The following is an 18,817-nucleotide window of genomic DNA, read 5'->3' on the forward strand; positions in this document are numbered from 1 at the left end:
AAATGTAGCTGGCTAAACACTAGAAATATGATGGCAATGCATCGTTTTTGCAAAAAAAAGATCTTGCCCATTTAATTGTGTGGCTGCTGGCCAAATAGCGTTGCACTTCGGTTGTCATCTGATGAAAATGAAGCTATTTCCTGATGAATGTGTTTCACAAATTTATTTTCTGTGAAGGATATAGTTGCACAACCCTGATCACTCTATTGAAGAAAAACACTTGACTTTCGACATAAAACACATGTGAAAGGGTTTAAACTCAGCCCAGGTAGTCTACATCTGTGCGCACTCAAGCAATACTGACAAGACAAAGAAATCAGAACTGTTGATATAAAACTAATTAAATAAACCACCACTTCATTATCACCGTGTAGTTTGTGAGCTCTCCAAACAATGTCTGCACTACAAGAATGAGAATAGTATGTCGTATTAATACATTGAATTAACAGAAATGACCGTAACCAAACATTCTAGATTAATGGGGAAATGGCAATGATTAATGGTAGCCTACATTTACTGCTGGTGATACTTTGGCGATATAGCGGGGAATTCATAAACTTTGACAAACAATTCACCCCATGAAAACAATGATTGAGCACGAATTGGCGGGAGAGTGTACATGGGAGATGCACTCTACCGCCATTCTCTGGTTAAAGATCGATTTTTGACATCCGTTCGATTACTCGATTACTCATGCCCATCCCTAGGTCATACATTTTGAATATGCATGTTGAATACTTTCAAGATAGTTGAGCTGTGCTGGATTTGGTATGAAGGGTCATTTAGACCAGCACTACTGTTCTCAGACGGCAGACTTGGGTCAAATACTGTGCATTAGGTCAAGTATTTCCATATGCTCGAGCTGCACTTGATTTCATTTGATAGGAATGGAGCGAAGAGACAGTGGAATAGTCCAAGAAAGTGCCGAATCAGCGCACCTCACATACTAATCGTTTGGCATAGTATTTGACTCAGTCAGGTGTGTTATACAACTCCTCTATGATTATATACATCTCTTTCATCCTGGCATGCTTCTCGTCCCTCATCTTGACATTCCTCGTGCTCTCTTTCTCTCCCTCTCTTCATCCCTCTCATGTCATCCCTCTCTCCTTATCTGTCTCCCATCATGGCGTCTTTCCCTTCATCGCTATGGCATCCTTCTCTTCCCTTCATCCCTCTCTTTTCCTGACGTCCCTCTTCCCTCACATCCTCCCCATTCATTCTCAACCCTCACCTCTCCCGTTCATGACATCCCTCTTTCTCTTCATCTCTCATGCCGTCCCTGTCTTCTGTCACCCCGTTCCCAATGCTTCTCCCTCATCTTCCATCCTGATATTTTCCTCATCTCTCATGTCATTCCTCTTGTTCCCTACATCTTTTTTTCTGTCATCCCTCTCTTCCATTAAACCTTCCTCCACATCCATATTTCATACCAGACCTTCTCCGTCGTTCTGCCTCTTTCTCTTGAGGGATCTCCTGTCCATTAGCCAACACAAAGCCAACTCATTAGCACCTGGGTTGTAGCTAGTGGACATGAATGTTGTCTCCTGCTAGTTGTAACCACGTGTCCTCTCTTTCTGGTGGCGGTCAGGTGCCATAGCACGGCTGCTGCAGAAGGCGGAGGTGAAGATCATTAACGACACGGTGTGTAACGTGGTCACCGAGGGTCAGGTCACATCCAGGATGCTTTGCTCCGGCTTCCTGTCCGGAGGAGTCGACGCCTGTCAGGTGGGAGGGATACGCACGGCAGGCTACATTATCACCACACACACACACACACACAATACAAACACATGCAATTATAAACAGAAACATGTGGCATACACCTGCAACTTAAAACACACTTAAACAAATTTCCTTTGTGCCGAATGTAATGTCTCTGTCCTCTGTTTAGGGAGACTCGGGGGGTCCCCTGGTGTGCTTCGAAGAAAGTGGGATGTGGTTCCAGGCAGGTATCGTGAGCTGGGGCGAGGGCTGCGCTCGTCGGAACAAGCCCGGCGTCTACTCGCGTGTCACCAAGCTGAGAGACTGGATCCGCAAGAACACGGGGGTTTGATGCTGATGATGGGGGAGGGGGAGGGACAGCGGGTAGACAGTTTGGGGGTCTGACAGGACAAGACAAAAAATAAGGAATATGGAACATTGCGTCTGATTGAGGACGAGTCCCCCCATGATGACCAGAGCTATCCATTCATCTAGCCAGCCTCAACCAGCCTCCGACACCCACTGAGGGCCTGCATGGGGCTAGCTACTGCTCAGARGAATGATTTCAAATGGGTTTMGGATTAGYTTTTTRAATGTTTTTATGCTGTACTGATGCAACCCTGGTTCTCAAAGGCTCCGAGAAGCAGCAAGACTCCTGCACCTCCATCAATCATGTCATGTTCCACTGGTTTGATTAATATTCTCCCAGTGTAAATAATGGAAGATGTATATTTTGAGGACACACTTTGTTTTTGGTGGTATTTGCCAAGTCTCCCCCATTGCTATGATGTGAGATCACATCTTCTGTTGGGCAGACCGACATGCCAAATGAACTGAGGGAATCAGAAATTGAACAGGAATAGAATAAGCTATAAAAGAAAGGTATATTTTAGAGTATAGTTTTTTTACAATGTATTTCTTTACCAGCTGTTTTCACCTGCCAATTTTCACTTAAAGTGCCTTGACAAGAACATGGAATGTTTTATAAGTGAGTGTGATATTAGTAATGCAGAGATGCATGGAATCTTGAGTTCTAACAAAGATTGTCTATTGCAGTGCCTTCAGAATCAATTCATACCCCTTGATTTATTTCACATTTTGTTACAGCCTGAATTACAAATTGATTAAATATTAACAAAAATCACCCATCTACACACAATACCCCATAATGACAAAGTGAAAACCTATTTTTAGAAATGTTTGTACAGAAATATCAKATTTACATATGTATTCACACCCCTGAGTAAATTCATGTTATAATCACCTTCGGCAGAGATTACAGCTACGAGTCTTTCTTGGTAAATCCCTATGAGTTTTCCATACCTGGATTGTACAATATTTGCACAATATTCTTTTCAAAATTCTTCAAGCTCTGTCAAGTTGGTTGTTGATCATTACTAGACAACCATTTTCAAGTCTTGCCATAGGTTTTCAAGCTAGTTTTAATTTGAAACTGTCACTAAGCCACTTAGGAATATTCAATGTCGTCTTGGTAAGCAACTCCAGTGTATATTTGGCCTTGTGTTTTAGGTTATTGTCCTGCTGAAAGGTGAATTTGTCTCCCAGTGTCTGTTGGAAAGCAGACTAAAGCAGGTTTTCCTCTAGGATTTTGATTGTGTTTAGCTCTATTCCATTTTGTTTTTRCCCCCCCAGAAAAACTCCCTAGCCAATGACGAGTGTAACCAATGTGAAATGGCTAGCTTGTTAGCAGGGTGCTCACTAATAGCATTTCAATCAGTGACGTCACTCGCTCTGAGACCTTGAAGTAGTTGTTCCACTTGCTTTGCAAGGGCCGCGGTTTTTGTGGAGCGATGGGTAACGATGCTTCGAGGGTGGCTGTTGTCGATGTGTGCAGAGGGTCACTGGTACGAGCCCAGGTAGGGGTGAGGAGAGGGACGGAAGCTAAACTGTTACATTGGAGCCGTGACTCGGATCACTGGTTGCTGCGGAAAAGGAGGAGGTCAAAAGGGGGGTGAGTGTAACCGATGTGAAATGGCTAGCTAGGTAGCGGGGTGTGCGCTAATAGCGTTTCAATCGGTGACGTCACTCGCTCTGAGACCTAGAAGTAGTTGTTCCCCTTGCTCTGCAAGGGCTGCGGCTTTTGTGGAGTGATGGTTAACGATGCTTCGAGGGTGGCTGTTGTCAATGTGTGCAGAGGGTCCCTGGTTCGAGCCCAGGTAGGGGCGAGGAGAGGGATGGAAGGTAAACTGTTACACGAGCATACCCATAACATGATGCAGTCACCACGATGCTTGAAAATATGAAGTGTTACCCAGTGTTGGATTTGTCCCAAACATAACTCTTTGTATTCAGGATATACATTTCATTTCTTTGCCATTTTTTTGAAGTTTTACATTGGTGCCTTATTGCAAACAGGATGCATGTTTTCCAATATTTGTATTCTGTACAGGCTTTCTTCTTTTCAGTCTGTCATTTAGGTTAGTAGTGTGGACTAACTACAATGTTGGTGATCCAACCTCAGTTTTCTCCTATCACAGCCATTAAACTCTGTAAATGTTTTAAAGTCACCATTGGCCTCATGGTGAAATTCCTGAGCTGTTTCCTTCCTCTCTGACAACTGAGTTAGGAAGGACGCCTGTGTCTTTGTAGTGACTGGGGGTATTGATACACCATCCAAAGTGTAATGACTAACGTCACCATGCTCAAAGGGATATTCAATGTCTGCTTTAAAAAAAATAATGTTTTACTCATCTACCCAATAGGTGCCCCTCTGCGAGGCATTGGAAAACCTCCCTGGTCTTTGTGGTTGAATTTTTGTTTAAAATTCACTGCTCGACTGAGGTTACAATTGTTTGTATGTGTGGGGTACAGAGATGAGGTAGTCATTCAAATATCATGTTAAACTCTATTATTGCACACAGAGTGAATCCATGCAATTTGTAACTTAAACAAATTTTTATTTGTGAACATTGAGGTTTGCTATAACAAAAGGTTTGAATACTTATTGGCTATCGACATTTCACCTTTTCATTTCTAAAAACATAATCCCACTTTATTATGGGATATTGTGTGTAGGCTAGTGACACAATCTCAATTTAATACATTTTAAATTCAGAATGTAATACAACAAAATGTGGAAAATGTCAAGGGGTATGAATACTTTCTGGAGCCACTGACAAGATATCCGAGTGATCGCTCTAACAATGGAAATACATGTCCTCAAAGATGGAAGGCAGGTGGGAGGAGATGCTGCGGCCATTTCCCTCACATTAGTATTCTAGGAGAACTCCATATACAGGCTAGCTAAAACGGTCTCCATTTGCCAGTTGAGCTGAGGGTGATGCGGGTCTTCACTCCCCTACGCACGGCAGCTCAAGAAAATCAATTGGGTTTAGCTGTTTGCACGGAGCAACACAATGAGTTCTTCTCACCCCTCTCAAACAGTGGACTTTTTATTGGACAATCTTGGTCCTGCTTTTAACTGTTCAGATTCTTCATTGGTTTTCTTTCACTCTATTTTGGCTTGTGTTTGTATTTGTACATTTACTGTGACTTGAAAACCTAAAGATCTCCATTGTTTGTAAATGTTAGAAGTGCTGAAAATATTTTAATTGTTATAGGTTGAAGATAATGTTGGGCAATTTTTTTCTCTGGTCCCTAACATTGGCATAATGCTGGGTAATATGAAGTGTATAAAGGTCTATTTTTCAGAACATGGGTTGAAGGGGCCAAAAGTGACTTTATAAATAATACATGTGAGCTGTTACTGTGTGTAGTTAAATAAAGGTAACATTTATATTGGATTGTGGACACTCCTTTTCTACTGTTCAATTGTGTTTGTATGCCTCGTTTTTATATAAAAGATTTATGAATCCTACACAATAAACATACTTTACCTGAATCTTCTGCATGTCAATTACCTCCATTTGTCATTGACTGACTCGTGTCTCTATAATAGCTATTGTATAGTAAGTATTATGAGTCTATTGTGGGGCCATGTCCCTTTACACGGCAGCCTGTAATGAATGTGGATCTCTCATAGCACTCATCGCCTCCCTGCCGTGACTAGCATGTCTACCTGGAGACGAGATGTAACGAGACCGAGGTGACAAGACAAGCTGATATTGTCACATTATACCTAGCTTTGTCACAGCAATATCCTGTTACCAGGGGAGCTGGGCGTGTGGGTGTAGGGAGGTGGATACACAGACAGTAGGAGATCTACAATCACATCTGTCTTCATTAAAAGCTACACTCCACCACGGGAATAGGAGAATCAACATAGACAGCGCTGCTAATTTATGTATTCATCAACTTCGGTACATAAGCAGCTTTGTTTGTACCTGTTCCCCCATGACATACACACACAGCATACTCACTGCATCTCCTCACCGTGCCAACGTACAGTACAGTACTCAAACCATGCTGGTCTTTATCTGAAATGGTTTTATTTAAATATAAATATGTATACAAAGTTACAAGCAACAATAGCTCATTTTTAGCAAATAAAATCCTTAATACATTATTAAAAAAACTAAATGAACCAAACCAACAAATGGCAATTAGTTGTGTTCCCAAAAAGCATTGTTCATCTTTCTGCATTCAGTGATTGATTTACAACGGAACAGAAAGAGAAAAATTGTGGACCCAAATAAAATCAATCAAGATATAGATTTATGTATATATAATATAAAGATACTTTACAGTAAAGCAGCTTACAAGCTGTACATTAAGGCTTATATAAAATATAAAAATAAAGACGAGCGATGATTTTTGTTTTAAATCACTTGGTTCACTTAGTGACATTTGTTCTCCAATTGGGCCGACTGACCAGTAGCGCGGCTCTCGACCCAAAATGGCAGTACAGGGTTCCAGTAGTGTCCAGAATCGGAATGCAACTGAGCCAGGTGCAGTAAGCAGTCTCTCAAACAAGCATAATGGACATGGAAAAGAAATGCTGAAGAGTTTCACTAGACACATCATCTGCATGCAACAGAGAAAGAATGGGGCTTCTTCACCCATTTGTACAGTTGATCTAGTCAGTATTTCAGGGTAGTACTGTGTTTTTGTAAACATATTGAAGCTACTTGATTGTGTCATAAAGACTGGCGTGTGGATGGTGTCTGAAGAGGGACAGTTTCACAAGTAGGTCCCATCTTAGCCTGTTCAAGTTGAGACTGCACCTTGAGATTATTCAAGTTCAAGACTGCCACCATTTTACAAWRCACATTCTCTGATTGTTCTGGAAATAGTCTCCATTTAGCAATCTGGTAAACACAGAAGTAATACAGTACTCAGAGGAATTCATCTCTATCCCTAACGCTTTCAATACACTGCTATGTACTGTAGCTCACCATCTTTGGGTTTTTCTATTTCCTTTTCTTGTCCACCAGGGTAGAATGATAACACACAGGCTGTCTCTCTATTAAGCGAAGGCTAGGATACACATTCTCTCCATACCTCACTCTGCTTTCACTCCCCAATAACCCACACACAAGCCAAACGTACTGTTTTGCAGAACGGTTTATGGCTGCCACTGTGGAGCTCAGGCTTCTTTAAATGGATAGAGAGACACGAATGTGCTTAGAACTCCTTTCACATGCCGACAAACAACAAATTACCACAATGTGTTGACTTTTCTTTTTTTTAAACGAAGACGTCTGCATTTTTTATTTTGTTCAGTCTGTTATAAGTTCTATTTGTCTGAGCAGTCTGTTCTTTTTGAGAAATGTTAGCTAGGCTCCAGAATCCAGTTAGTTTAGGCCACCCAAAGTCATGAGATGCTCCTGTCTGGTGATTTCCAGTTTGCCTTCCTCCCATCCCCTCACTGGTAAAACAAAACCAGTGRCATGACAGAATAGCAGGCTCATCTCTGAAGTAGCAGACACTGTAGTAGATGATTTATTGATGGGGAATGACTCCATTGGYACTCCATTGGGACCATTCAATCCCAGAATGACAACTGAATAACAAATAAGGAAGGCAATCCCTGTCACCTACATCTCCTTCCAAAACGTGTCCAGGAGAAGGACCAGCCATCCAGTCCTCTCTCCTCATGTTAGTCTGGCCWCACTTCCTATAGAGATGACCAATGCTTCCCCTTTACATGGCCCTCCGCGCTCCACCCCCTGTTCCGCTGTCCAATCAGACGTGAGTCTGCATGCGTTGTGACGGCCGTCCGTAGTCGGACTGCTGGGAGGAGACCTGCGATGATGCATATGAGAAACGGGAGGAGCTAGACACCTTGCTGGCCTGGTCCGATTGATCGTAGGCGTCCACCTTCTCGTAGGAGGCGGGCTTGACGTAGCTGGTGAAGGCTCGMCCGTATGTGGCGGCGGTGGGCAGGTAGGCAGAGCCGCTGTAGACGGGGTCGGTGGGGTAGATGGCTCCGGGCTGGGCTGCCGCTGCCTGCTGCTGCTCYTAGGTGGAGCGGGCRCCTGTGGTGGTGGCGTAGCGGTGGGAGAAGTCGTAGATGCGGGGCTGTGTGGCTGCCACCACTGTGTGCTGGCCGTACAGCGGGCTGGGGGASGGCAGCTGGGATGGCGTGTAGACAGGACGGGGGTTGGGCACGTAATCTGAGAAACCACTGCGGATCACCCGGTCCTCGTGAGCATGCACGTTGTAGTAGCCGTTAGTMGGGTCCTGAGGGGAGAGGAAATAACAACAGGGTGTTAAGTTGTTCAACCGCTTTTAAAGATACAGTGTGTATATAGAGATTTCAGACTTTTTKAAAAKKKKCAGCAAAACAGCATATGCAACAAATGCTCAACYAATGWTTGCAATTTTTCCCATGCATGTATATTGTATAAGTGAGTGTTTCTCCTTACGGTTTTTACCTTGATGTCGGACCTCTCGTCCTCGTCCTCCTCCAGCAGGTCACTGTGTTCCGTCCGGGACGTCCCAGGAGACTCACTGCTGTTGGGGGCCTGAGGGGGAAACAACAGGCCCTACAATTACAAAGGTGGAACATCTTAGACTCAYARGAACATGAGCACAACAAAATGACTGTACTGTGTYTCATCACATCATCAKAGTAAWATACATTATATATATCTGTTATATAAAGATGAAAAGGTARTTGAAAACCTACTGAAAGTGATTGAACGGAGGCATTTACCATGGGCTCCTTGACATCCTCCTCATCATCGTTGCCACGGGTAGCYTTGTGGTCYCTGTGCACAATCTGAACTCTGATGTCACTCTTTGAGAGGCGTGTGCACTTTTTACCTGTGAGGATTCAAAAGAGACAGGTGATTTAGAAACGATTCTAAAACTGCTTTTCATGCCTGTTGCCTTTATAGAAAAGGATTTGATTGTGCTTCTTTCATGAAGTTGAAACTAGCCATGCATCGCTAAGGGTTGGGGTCAGTTCTATTTCAATTCAGTCAGTTCACATTGATTGAAAAATATTGAGTGAATAGTCATTTACTGAATGTCAATTTATTTCCTTGAATAGGGTGAATTGACATGGAATGTAGCCCAACCCCAGTATGGCCCATATCTGACCTTCGACCTCACCTTTCCCGGTGTGCCTGCAGCAGAGAGAGACCAGGGTGACGACACAGATAAGCAGGACACACCCTCCGCCCACCGCCGCCCCAATGATGATCAGCATGGGCAGGGCCTCTGTGAGGAGAGAGAGAGAGAGGAAAAGAGAGAAGTGTCAGGATCTTGCTACTGATCAGAGAGAGACAGTGAAGGAGGCAGAACCAGATCCAGTCTCCTCTCCTCTTCTAACGCCACTCTACTCATTCCCCCCCAACTAATCTCTGCCAACGCCTGCTCCTATATAAATTCATCTGCAGTAAGCCTCATGGTCCCTCAGAAACACTCACGCACGCACACGCACGCACGCACACACACACACACACACACACACACACACTTAGAGCCCCCTGCGTCCCCACAGCCCCGGCTATTGTGTCTAATCTCTCTGGAAGAAGGGTAACAAGGCCTGACATGCAATGAAGCAATAGACAGTAATCTAATTAGAGATTCCAGGAGAGAGATACGGCACACCGCTCAACTCTCCCGAGACCCCGGCTGAGCTGCCTTGATGTAAATTGCTGGCGAGGACCTTATTTTTGGTGTCTACTGCAACAAAGGCCTTCCTTCCTTACRTCCGCCAACTCCAGTGTGCAGAGTGTGTGTTTGTGTGTGCATATGTGTGTGTGTGAGTAAGTAAATTGTGGTTTAAGTAAATTTGAAGAGGGTGGCTCTCACACACTTAGAGAGAGAGAGAGAGGGAGCTAAGGGACCGCCGGCGGCTCAGCCTTGGGACACCTGTGGCCTGATCTAATTGACTTTAGTCCCCGATCAATATCTATGTTATGGGCCCAATGTATTCATTAAGGCCCACCATCTGCTGATTAAATTATATTGATTAAAATAGTATAATTAAGATAAGCACTCGATTGGAGTTCTGCTTTGACCTCATCTAACCCCTCTCTCTTCCCAGCACCGTCTCTCCATAGTGCTCGTCTTAGTGAGATTGGTCATTCTGATCATAGATAATAAGGACCCCTGTCCAGTTCCTACCCGTACCTTGCTCCTTGAGGGTGACCAGCGCGGTGCCTGTGCCGAAGCGGTTCCATGCGGTGCAGTTGTAGCGGAGCTGGAAGTCCTGGGCCAGGGTCTCAGACAGGACCAGGGAGGACAGGACCCCGTGGTCGCTGGTCACCGTCTGGACAGAGAAACGACCGGAGGAYCCCGAGGAGAGGGTCACYTCTCCAAARGTCCACACCTAGTGAGAAAGATGGGAGATGAACAACAGGTGAGTGGCTAGCAGCGCTGTCAGAGCTCAGTTCAACCACTACTTCCCATGCTTAGATCAATCACAGGTACCCTCTAACCAACCACCCTCCCTCCTTCTCTCTTTCCTTCTCTCTGTTTTCCTCCCTCTCCATRCACCTGGCTGACATTGCTAAGGGCCGTAGGTCTAAATTGCCTCCTACGTCTTGCCCTGGAGGTAAGCCCTGTCAGCCTCTAAGCCCTGCCGGACCTGTGAGGCTGTGTAAGATGCTCCTGTCGGTGCTGAAGCTTCTCTCCTGCTGCTAGGTAAGGTCTACGGGGTGCCTGCCTCTCACTCCCCCTCAGACCCTAATTATCCTCTGTCAGAGCTGCCCACGCACCCAGGGTCACCTGACGGGGTCAGCCCACCGAGGCCTGATGGATGCAGCGCTAATTGAGCCGTGCGGTTTGGCTGCAGCCTGCATGAGGGCCGGCCCCCTTTCTAGTTACCTTTCTGTTCTCTCTCCCTCTCTCTCATCCCCATTGAGTGATGAAGGGATGATGTGTGTGTGTGTAGATGGGGGATTCAGTGTGTATTAAATGTGCACACACTTGTGTGCGTGAGCACATGTACGCACGCACACACACACACACACACATACACACACATCATTGAAACAGGAAAGACAGGAAAAGACAACAGGCTCACTTACAATCTTGTCAGGCGGGGGGCTGTTTCCCACCAGGCACTCTAGCTTGCCCTTGGAGTGCTTGACAGCGTGCTGTGTGGCGTCCGCTGTAATGATAGGTGGGCCTGGAGAGAGAGAGAGAGAGAAAGTGTTTGTGTGAGAGACGTGGCGAGAGACGTGACGAGAGAGACGTGGGGGAGAGAAAGAGGGAGATTTTGAGACATTGACATATTAAACACAGATGCATTGTCAGATGGTTGACACATATTATGCTTGAGTAAACATTCTACATAGATAATACCAAACGTGCATCTTTAATATTCTACATCTAAAAGTCAACAAAAAACATCATGTTGAAAGTGGTATTGAATTAGCCCTATTTTCAGACTATTGAGACTAATATGAGACTTACCGTTGACAGTGAGTGTGACGTCCCTCTCAGCCACACCGATGCGGGGGACGATGGCCTTGCAGGTATACGTCCCAGCATCCTCCTGGGTGACAGCCTTCAGCTGCAGGGTGTTGCCATTACTGAGCACCTGGGGAGGGAGAGGAGGGGAGGGAGAGGGGAAAATAGAGAGAGAGGGGTAGACAGGAGGGATAAGAGGAGAGGGAGGGGAGAGAGTGAGTGTCTTTTTAGCAGCAGTTCATTGGGGCAGTTGTTGCAGCAGAATGGATGGGGCAGAACGGACAGTCTCTCCGTAGCACCTACACTCTGTTTCAGTTTAATTTCATGGTGGTGACAACACTGTGGCTTTAATCACAGACTACAGCTACAGCCAGGCACCTCTGGAGTGACCATGCTGCTGTGGAGATTGTCCTAATTAAACGTTGCCGGCAGAGCATAACGTTATCATGGTGTGAGTGGGCCGTAGCCTTTAGAGGCTGCTACAGTTCGCTCTACACTTGCGCACTCGTTAGCTCATTGATCCCACCATTCCATCAAGCTGTGATTAATCCATTTACTCTCCCTCTATGCCCCTCGTCTCCCTCCCTCCGTCCTTTCACTCCCACTCTCCATTTTTTATTCCTCCACAATTATAGAGTAACCTAATGAATCCATTACTGGTAGCTGTGTGAGGCGTGGTGGCCGCGGTGTGTGTGGATTAGAGAGCACCTCCTGTTCTTTTCTTCCGGAGAGCGTTGGTTCACTCTGGGAGATGGAGATGACAGCATGGCTTTTACAGCATCGCCTGCTGGCCTGCAGCTCTCTTCTCTTTAGCAGTGGCGTTTTTAGCAAAAGCTGCCTCTGAAATCCGTTGAAACTCCGGGAGAGGCTCCCTGGAGATAGCGCTGATAGTGTTGCCTGAGGTGGGGTGGGAGACCTTGAACCAGGATGACGCAAACTAAAGGTGGAACTGGGCTGTTTGTAAGCTACCTCACATAATCCTCCCTAGATGTTCTTTGTGTTGTGTCTTGGTCTGGGTTGAGGAGCGGTTTGAGAAGCTGTTCTCGGAGTGGGATGTGAAATGTGTCGGCTGGTTTTTAACTAGTGTGTCTCAACTGTGGATGTGATTGATTTAGTGTTCACGTTGTTATGACAGTGTCACCTCCCCTGCTTTCAGCAGTGTGAGAACCTGACAGTCATCACACACACTGCCTCTGAAGGTTTAGCTCTGATGTCTGAGGGCTTTCTCTCATTACACACTCGCATCCGACACACACACACACACACACACACACACACACCCACACCACACACACAGCACACACACACACACCCCCCCAACCACACACACACACACACACACACACACACACACACACACACACACACACACACACCACACACACACACACACACACACACACACACACACACACAGCACACACACACACACACACACACACACACACACAGTATAAGTATTGATGAGCTACTTGTCTTACTACGCTGGAGCCCTGTTTGTCCAGGCCAGGTGAGGGAGGGTTGCCTGTCCAGTGCAGGTGAAGGCAGCGTCCATCCCAATGTCCACGTTCATGGGCTTGGGCTCGACAGCGCAGCTGGGACCAACTGTAGAGGAGCCCAGGACACCATCAGAACTAATACAGCCTTATTCACCATTCATTATGACTTTAATCATATCCCTAAGGCCTTTTCAAGCATAAAGCACATGACACAGTATCCTCCAAGAACACGAAACTCTTGTGACGGAGGGTGAACATGTGTTCACAGACACACTACTCGGATTACACTATAGGCTACTAGTACTGTACATTGATGCACTGATGTGCTTCACTCACATTGTACATCCACCAGGGTGCTGACGTTGGTGCGCCCACGAGTTGGACACTTCACAGGAGACAGGGTCTGTGAAGTACGAGTGGTCTACCGTCACTCCAGGCTGTCCCCGTTCGCCTCCGAGATGGGGACTCCTCCCTTGGACCACCTGGACCACCAGATCACCACATCACATAGGGTTAGAATGTCAATTTACCACATCACATAGGTTAGAATGTCAATTTACCACATCACATGGGTTAGAATGTCAATTTACCACATCACATAGGTTAGAAGGTCAATTTACCACATCACATAGGGTTAGAATGTCAATTACCACATCACATACGTTAGAATGTCAATTTACCACATCACATAGGGTTAGAATGTCAATTACCACATCACATAAGCGGTTAGAATGTCAATGTTACCACATCACATAGCGTTTAGAATGTCAATTTACCACATACATAGGCGTTAGAATGTCAATTTACCACGATCACATAGGGTTAGAAGGTCAATTTACCATCACAGGTTGAAGGCAATTTACCACATACATAGGGTTAGAAGGTCAATTTACCACATCACATAGGGTTAGAAGGTCAATTTACCACATCACAATAGTTAGAAGGTCAATTTACCACATCACATAGGGTAGAATGTCAATACCACATCACATAGGTTAGAAGGAATTACACATCACATAGGGTAGAAGTCAATTTACCAGCTCACATAAAGTTGCAAGGTCAATTTACCACATGCACATTGGTGACAAGATCACTTGGTTTACCAGAAATATTGGGGTACCATTCACTTTGGGTCACTAGATAATTTTGAGCTGTGCCATAATAATAAAGTCCAAACTGGACCAACAAAAGGCTAATAGTTCCATAATAATGCAGTACACACTGACTATGAAAGAAATGAACCCAAAAAGTGTAGGTTGAGTGTCGTTTTTACCTGTATCCTGTGACTTCAGGGTTGGCAGAGGCAGAGCAGATGAACAGAACCTTGGCTCCCTCCATGACAGTCTGGGCGTGACGGACAGGGTCACTGATGGAGGGTCTGCAGGATGGAGGGGAGCACACAACATTACTGAGAGGTGAACATAGTACGTGTCATATCTATCACTATGGAGGGTCACGTTCCACCGAAGTCGGTTCCTCTCCTTGTTCGGGCGACGTTCGGCGGTCGGCGTCACCGTCTTCTAGCCATCGTCGATCCACTTTTCATTTTCCATTTGTTTGTCGTTTGTTTTCCTACACACCTGGTTTTCATTTCCCTCATTAATTGTTGTGTATTTAACCTCTTTCCCGCCATGTCTTTGTGTGGAATTGTTTGTTTGTAAGTGCTTGTGCACATGATTACTGGTGCGCGTCGGTTTTGTACCCATTGATTTTTTATTGCCGTTGGTTTTTGTATTAATACGCTCCGGCTATTACCTAGTTCTGCTCTCCTGTGTCTGACTTCCCTGCACCAGTTACGCACCCCTTTACAGGAGGATTCTACAGTATATGAAGGCTGAATATGTGTCAGTCAAGGGAGAAGGAACAGGACTAAAGGAAGCTCTGTGAACACTGGAGGTATGTGTCACTGAGCTAGGACCTATATGAAGGGGGTGTGTGTTTGTCACAGAGAGGTTAGTGTATGAATCATTGAAGGGTGACGATTGCATGTGCAGGCAGGCAGGCAGAACTAACCACTCTTCCATTAACTCTAAAGTGGTGCTGGGTGAAATGTATTTATTTCAACCAAAGCCCTCAACTAATGCCTAGAGTATATAAATAAATATATTAGATGATATATGTGTATAGGCTACTACCTAGTCGTTATTGGCAGTATATTTGTCACTATAAACTTTACCTATAGGACTATGTCCCAATATCCACACTAGCATACTAGTATCCACAATAGCATACTAGGTCCATGGACAATACATCAGTACATACTAAGTAGTATGCAAGTTGATAGTTGGTAGTTGAATGTATTTTGACTCTGAATTCTCCCGTCCTCTGACAGAGTGTTGTACTCCAAGGTGTGTCCCCATCACTGGGACGAGGGCACTACAGAGTGTTGTACCCGAGCACTACAGAGTGTTGTCCCCGAGGTGTGTCCCATCCACTGGACGAGGGCACTACAGAGTGTTGTACCCGAGGTGTGTCCCCATCACTGGGACGAGGGCACTACAGATGTTGTACCCGAGGTGTGTCCCCATCACTGAGATGAGGTACTACAGAGTGTTGGTACCTTAGTGTCCCCACATCACGCTGGACGAGGACACTACAGAGGACTGTAGGGGACACTAAGAGTCACTGAGAACACTCACGCTGGACGTTGATGGTGACGGAGGTCTGGAGTCCGGCGGGGGCGGCAGGTTGAGGACGCGGCAGGTGTAGGTACGGCCAGAGTCCTTGTCCTCCGGCACCACAGGAAGCATACTGACAGCCAGTTCCCTCTTCCCACCTCCATCCGCGTCTAGGAGAGACAGACCAGAGACATGGAGATAAGACATCTACGATGTTTACTGTACATCTCAATGGTCAAGACAGACAAGAGACAGCGTTAAACATGCAGAGGGAGTTATGAGTCCTTATTTCACCTCTTGGGTTAGATCCATTAATTAATATATTTTGGTCTCTAAAGAGACAAAGGGGTTTAAGTAGGGAAGTAAGGTATAGAATAGGTGTAGCCTCATGTAAGGCCTGCTGAGTCTTCCCCTCTGGGTGTCTGTGTTGACACTGCGGGACCTATCTTTCTGACGTGTGAGGCATTCAATTGCCATCCAGTCCATTGGCATGGCAGTTAAATCATATATTTTATGATGTGCCTGGGATATGTGCTGTTCCACATTTCTGAGAGTGCTCCCAGTCAGCGCTCCTTGTTTGTCATCATCTTTGAGATCTATTTATTGCTCACAGGAATCAATACGCCTAAGTGAGGAAAGGGGTAGATTCTGGAGATATCGCCCGTCCCTTTCGAAGGACACACAAAAAAACACACACACACACACACCACACACACACACACACACACACACACACACACACACACACACACACACACACACACGGCTGTCAGACAGTGTGCAGTAATGGCAGAGGTGTCTGAGTCCGTATTTCTGGGCTGTAGCCTGAGGACGGGGGCCGGGGAGGGTTGTCTCACAGGCAGCTCTGGAAAAGGGCAAGGGCAGAGCAGAGCCCATTCCCTGGATGGACGGACAAACAGACAGCTGAATCAATGAATCACTTCCTCAGCCAGACACACAAAAAGCATTTTTACGCTAGATCGAGTCGCATCACTCCCTGTCATCACCCCTCACTCTGCCCCAAGCCACCTCTCCCCCTCTACCTCCCCTCACCTACTCTAGCTTCCTTCTCTCTAAAAGCACCAGTTTCTTTCTTTCTTTCAGTGAACTGTATCTCAGTATCTCTCACCCTTCTTTATTTTACTCCCACTTTCTCTCTCCCTTTCTCTTTCTCTCCCTCCTGTCCCCCTCCTTTTCTCCACTGCTGGCTCTAGTCTCCTTAAAGTGTCATTAGCATAGATTAGCGTGGTCAGAGAGCATGACAAATGTGACTCTTTCCCGACTGCGGCTGGTTCACGCTCTGGCGCACCCCCATTGTGTTTCGGCATTGTGTGTGGTGATTTCTCCTCGGCAGAAATTCTACTTTATCAAACGCTCATGCCTGTCTGCGCTTTGCATGCTCCAGTTATGTTGTAGTGTCGATGCATTAGAGTGCGGGGGGAGGGGGGGTTCAGGTATGAGTGAAAAAGGGAGGGCGACTGCAGAGAGGAGGTAGGGAGAGAAGGAACAAGTCCTGAGAGAGAAAGAGAGAGAAATAGAAAAGAAAATGAAGAAAATAGAGAAAAACAGGTAAACGGAAAAGGAAGAGTTGGCTGAGAGAAAGTTGCTGCATTTTGAGTAGCTGCTGTACCTTGCCTTACCTGCTTAGATGGGCTCTGCTGTACTCTGCTGTGCTGTGTTGGTGTTGTGTGGGTGTTAGTGGATCCTGATGAGGTTGGGCATGCCCTGCTCTCTCTAACCTGCCCTGGCTCAACCTGTTATCTGATTGGCTGTAATCTTTCTGTACCTTGGAGTATATGCCGTGTCCATGACCTCTCCGTCTCTGTACCAGGTGATCTCGGCGGCAGGCTTGGCCCCCGAGGCGCGGCAGGTGAGGTTGTAGGTGTGTGGGCCTTCACACGTATGATAGAGACCCCCTCCACCCACCGGGTCTGTGGGGGGAACTACAGGGAGAGAGGAGGAAACCACAACGCATTCATGTTAGAGGAGAGAAACAACCCACAAACTGAAAGCTCCTTTTACAGTACACAGCTTCTGAATGAGAGGAACATCTAGTGAGATTAATGTGATGTGTTAACGCTGCATCAATTCATCCACTGCACACAGAGAAAAGAATATCCTTTCATCATCGTGTGTTTCCGACGGTGTGTTTCTACTTTGTTAGACTGGAATGGAAACGACAACATTTGGCTGTGAGAAGAAAAAAAAGAAGAGCTATTTAAATTTCCTTCTTACATTGAGACTGGCATTAATACTCTCTTTTACTCCCACTGTTGCCCAGTGAGTGTTTTATCTGAATTGCTTATTTGTTCATTTATTTGCATGGTTTCGCACAAGCAGAGCGTGCCACTCTGATGAAGGCGTCTATCTCCCCAGCCAAAACGGCAGCGTAAACAGCAGCGGGCCTGCGCCCCGGTCTCTCTCTTGCTCCCTCCGCTGAACAATTTCTGGTGTGTGTATCTGAATTGTCAGAGGTCCTTCCGCCACCGCGTCCCGGACACTAATGGAATCCGAGTGCTAGGTGATTTTAATTTCCATGCCGATTCCCTTGGCTGCTCTCCCGCCGTTGACTCCTTTGAATGCGCCGGATTGCTTTGGTCTCATCTGGCTGCATTGATCCCCTCCCCCCCCCCCCCCCCACCACACACACACACACACACATACTTCAAGACTAGCCTCTGTGTATCTGTGTTCTCGAAACAGGCCTACACACACACACCCCGGTCCCTGCTGGATTTTGTCCTCTCTTAATGCGGACGTTCTACAAGGTGTGAGGAAACAACATCTACGCCTTTTTGTCCACAAAGGCTAAGGTCAGTGTGACTGCGGAGGTGCTCACGCTCACGCTAACCAATCAAACAGTCCATCCTCGCCACCTCCACTCTGTGCTGTCGGTGCGTCGGGCGTTGTGAAGCAGGGTTGGGGTGGGTGTATGTGGGTGTGTGTATGTGGTTGATCTCTATGACTGGCGGCACTGTGCTCTCTTGAGAGGCGCGTGGTCGTTGAAGTGTTCCTCATCATGGGTCGTCAGAATTCACATGATCAGCCTTTCATTTGCGGCCTTTTCTTCTCCCCCTCGTCTCGCTGCTTAAATGAGCTCATAAAATGACAGAAACAAGCAGAGGCAGTGAGGAGACAGTACAGTAGCCTAGCCTTGTTGTTGTGCATAGAGCTGAGCTCCTGCTTCTGTAACTGTCTCTCTGCTTT

At 46.1% G+C, this 18,817-nt stretch overlaps 1 protein-coding gene and 1 pseudogene across 1 annotated transcript in view; one reads left to right on the forward strand and one right to left on the reverse strand.

The window, feature by feature from the left end:
* The window catches only part of LOC111958965 (suppressor of tumorigenicity 14 protein homolog), a 35,929-nt gene extending 30,363 nt beyond the window's left edge, over positions 1-5,566 (forward strand). The window contains exons 18-19 of the mRNA XM_024146878.2: positions 1,592-1,728; positions 1,895-5,566. Of these exons, the coding sequence (XP_024002646.1) occupies positions 1,592-1,728; positions 1,895-2,056 (299 nt within the window). The 3' untranslated portion in view covers positions 2,057-5,566. The remainder of the gene's footprint in view (positions 1-1,591; positions 1,729-1,894) is intronic.
* Positions 5,567-6,096: 530 nt separating this feature from the next.
* On the reverse strand, positions 6,097-16,260 carry LOC112080926 (kin of IRRE-like protein 3; annotated as a pseudogene).
* Between the last annotated feature and the right edge of the window lie 2,557 nt (positions 16,261-18,817).

This window comes from Salvelinus sp. IW2-2015, unplaced genomic scaffold (genome assembly GCF_002910315.2).
Source record: "Salvelinus sp. IW2-2015 unplaced genomic scaffold, ASM291031v2 Un_scaffold16593, whole genome shotgun sequence".
NCBI lineage: Eukaryota > Metazoa > Chordata > Actinopteri > Salmoniformes > Salmonidae > Salvelinus > Salvelinus sp. IW2-2015.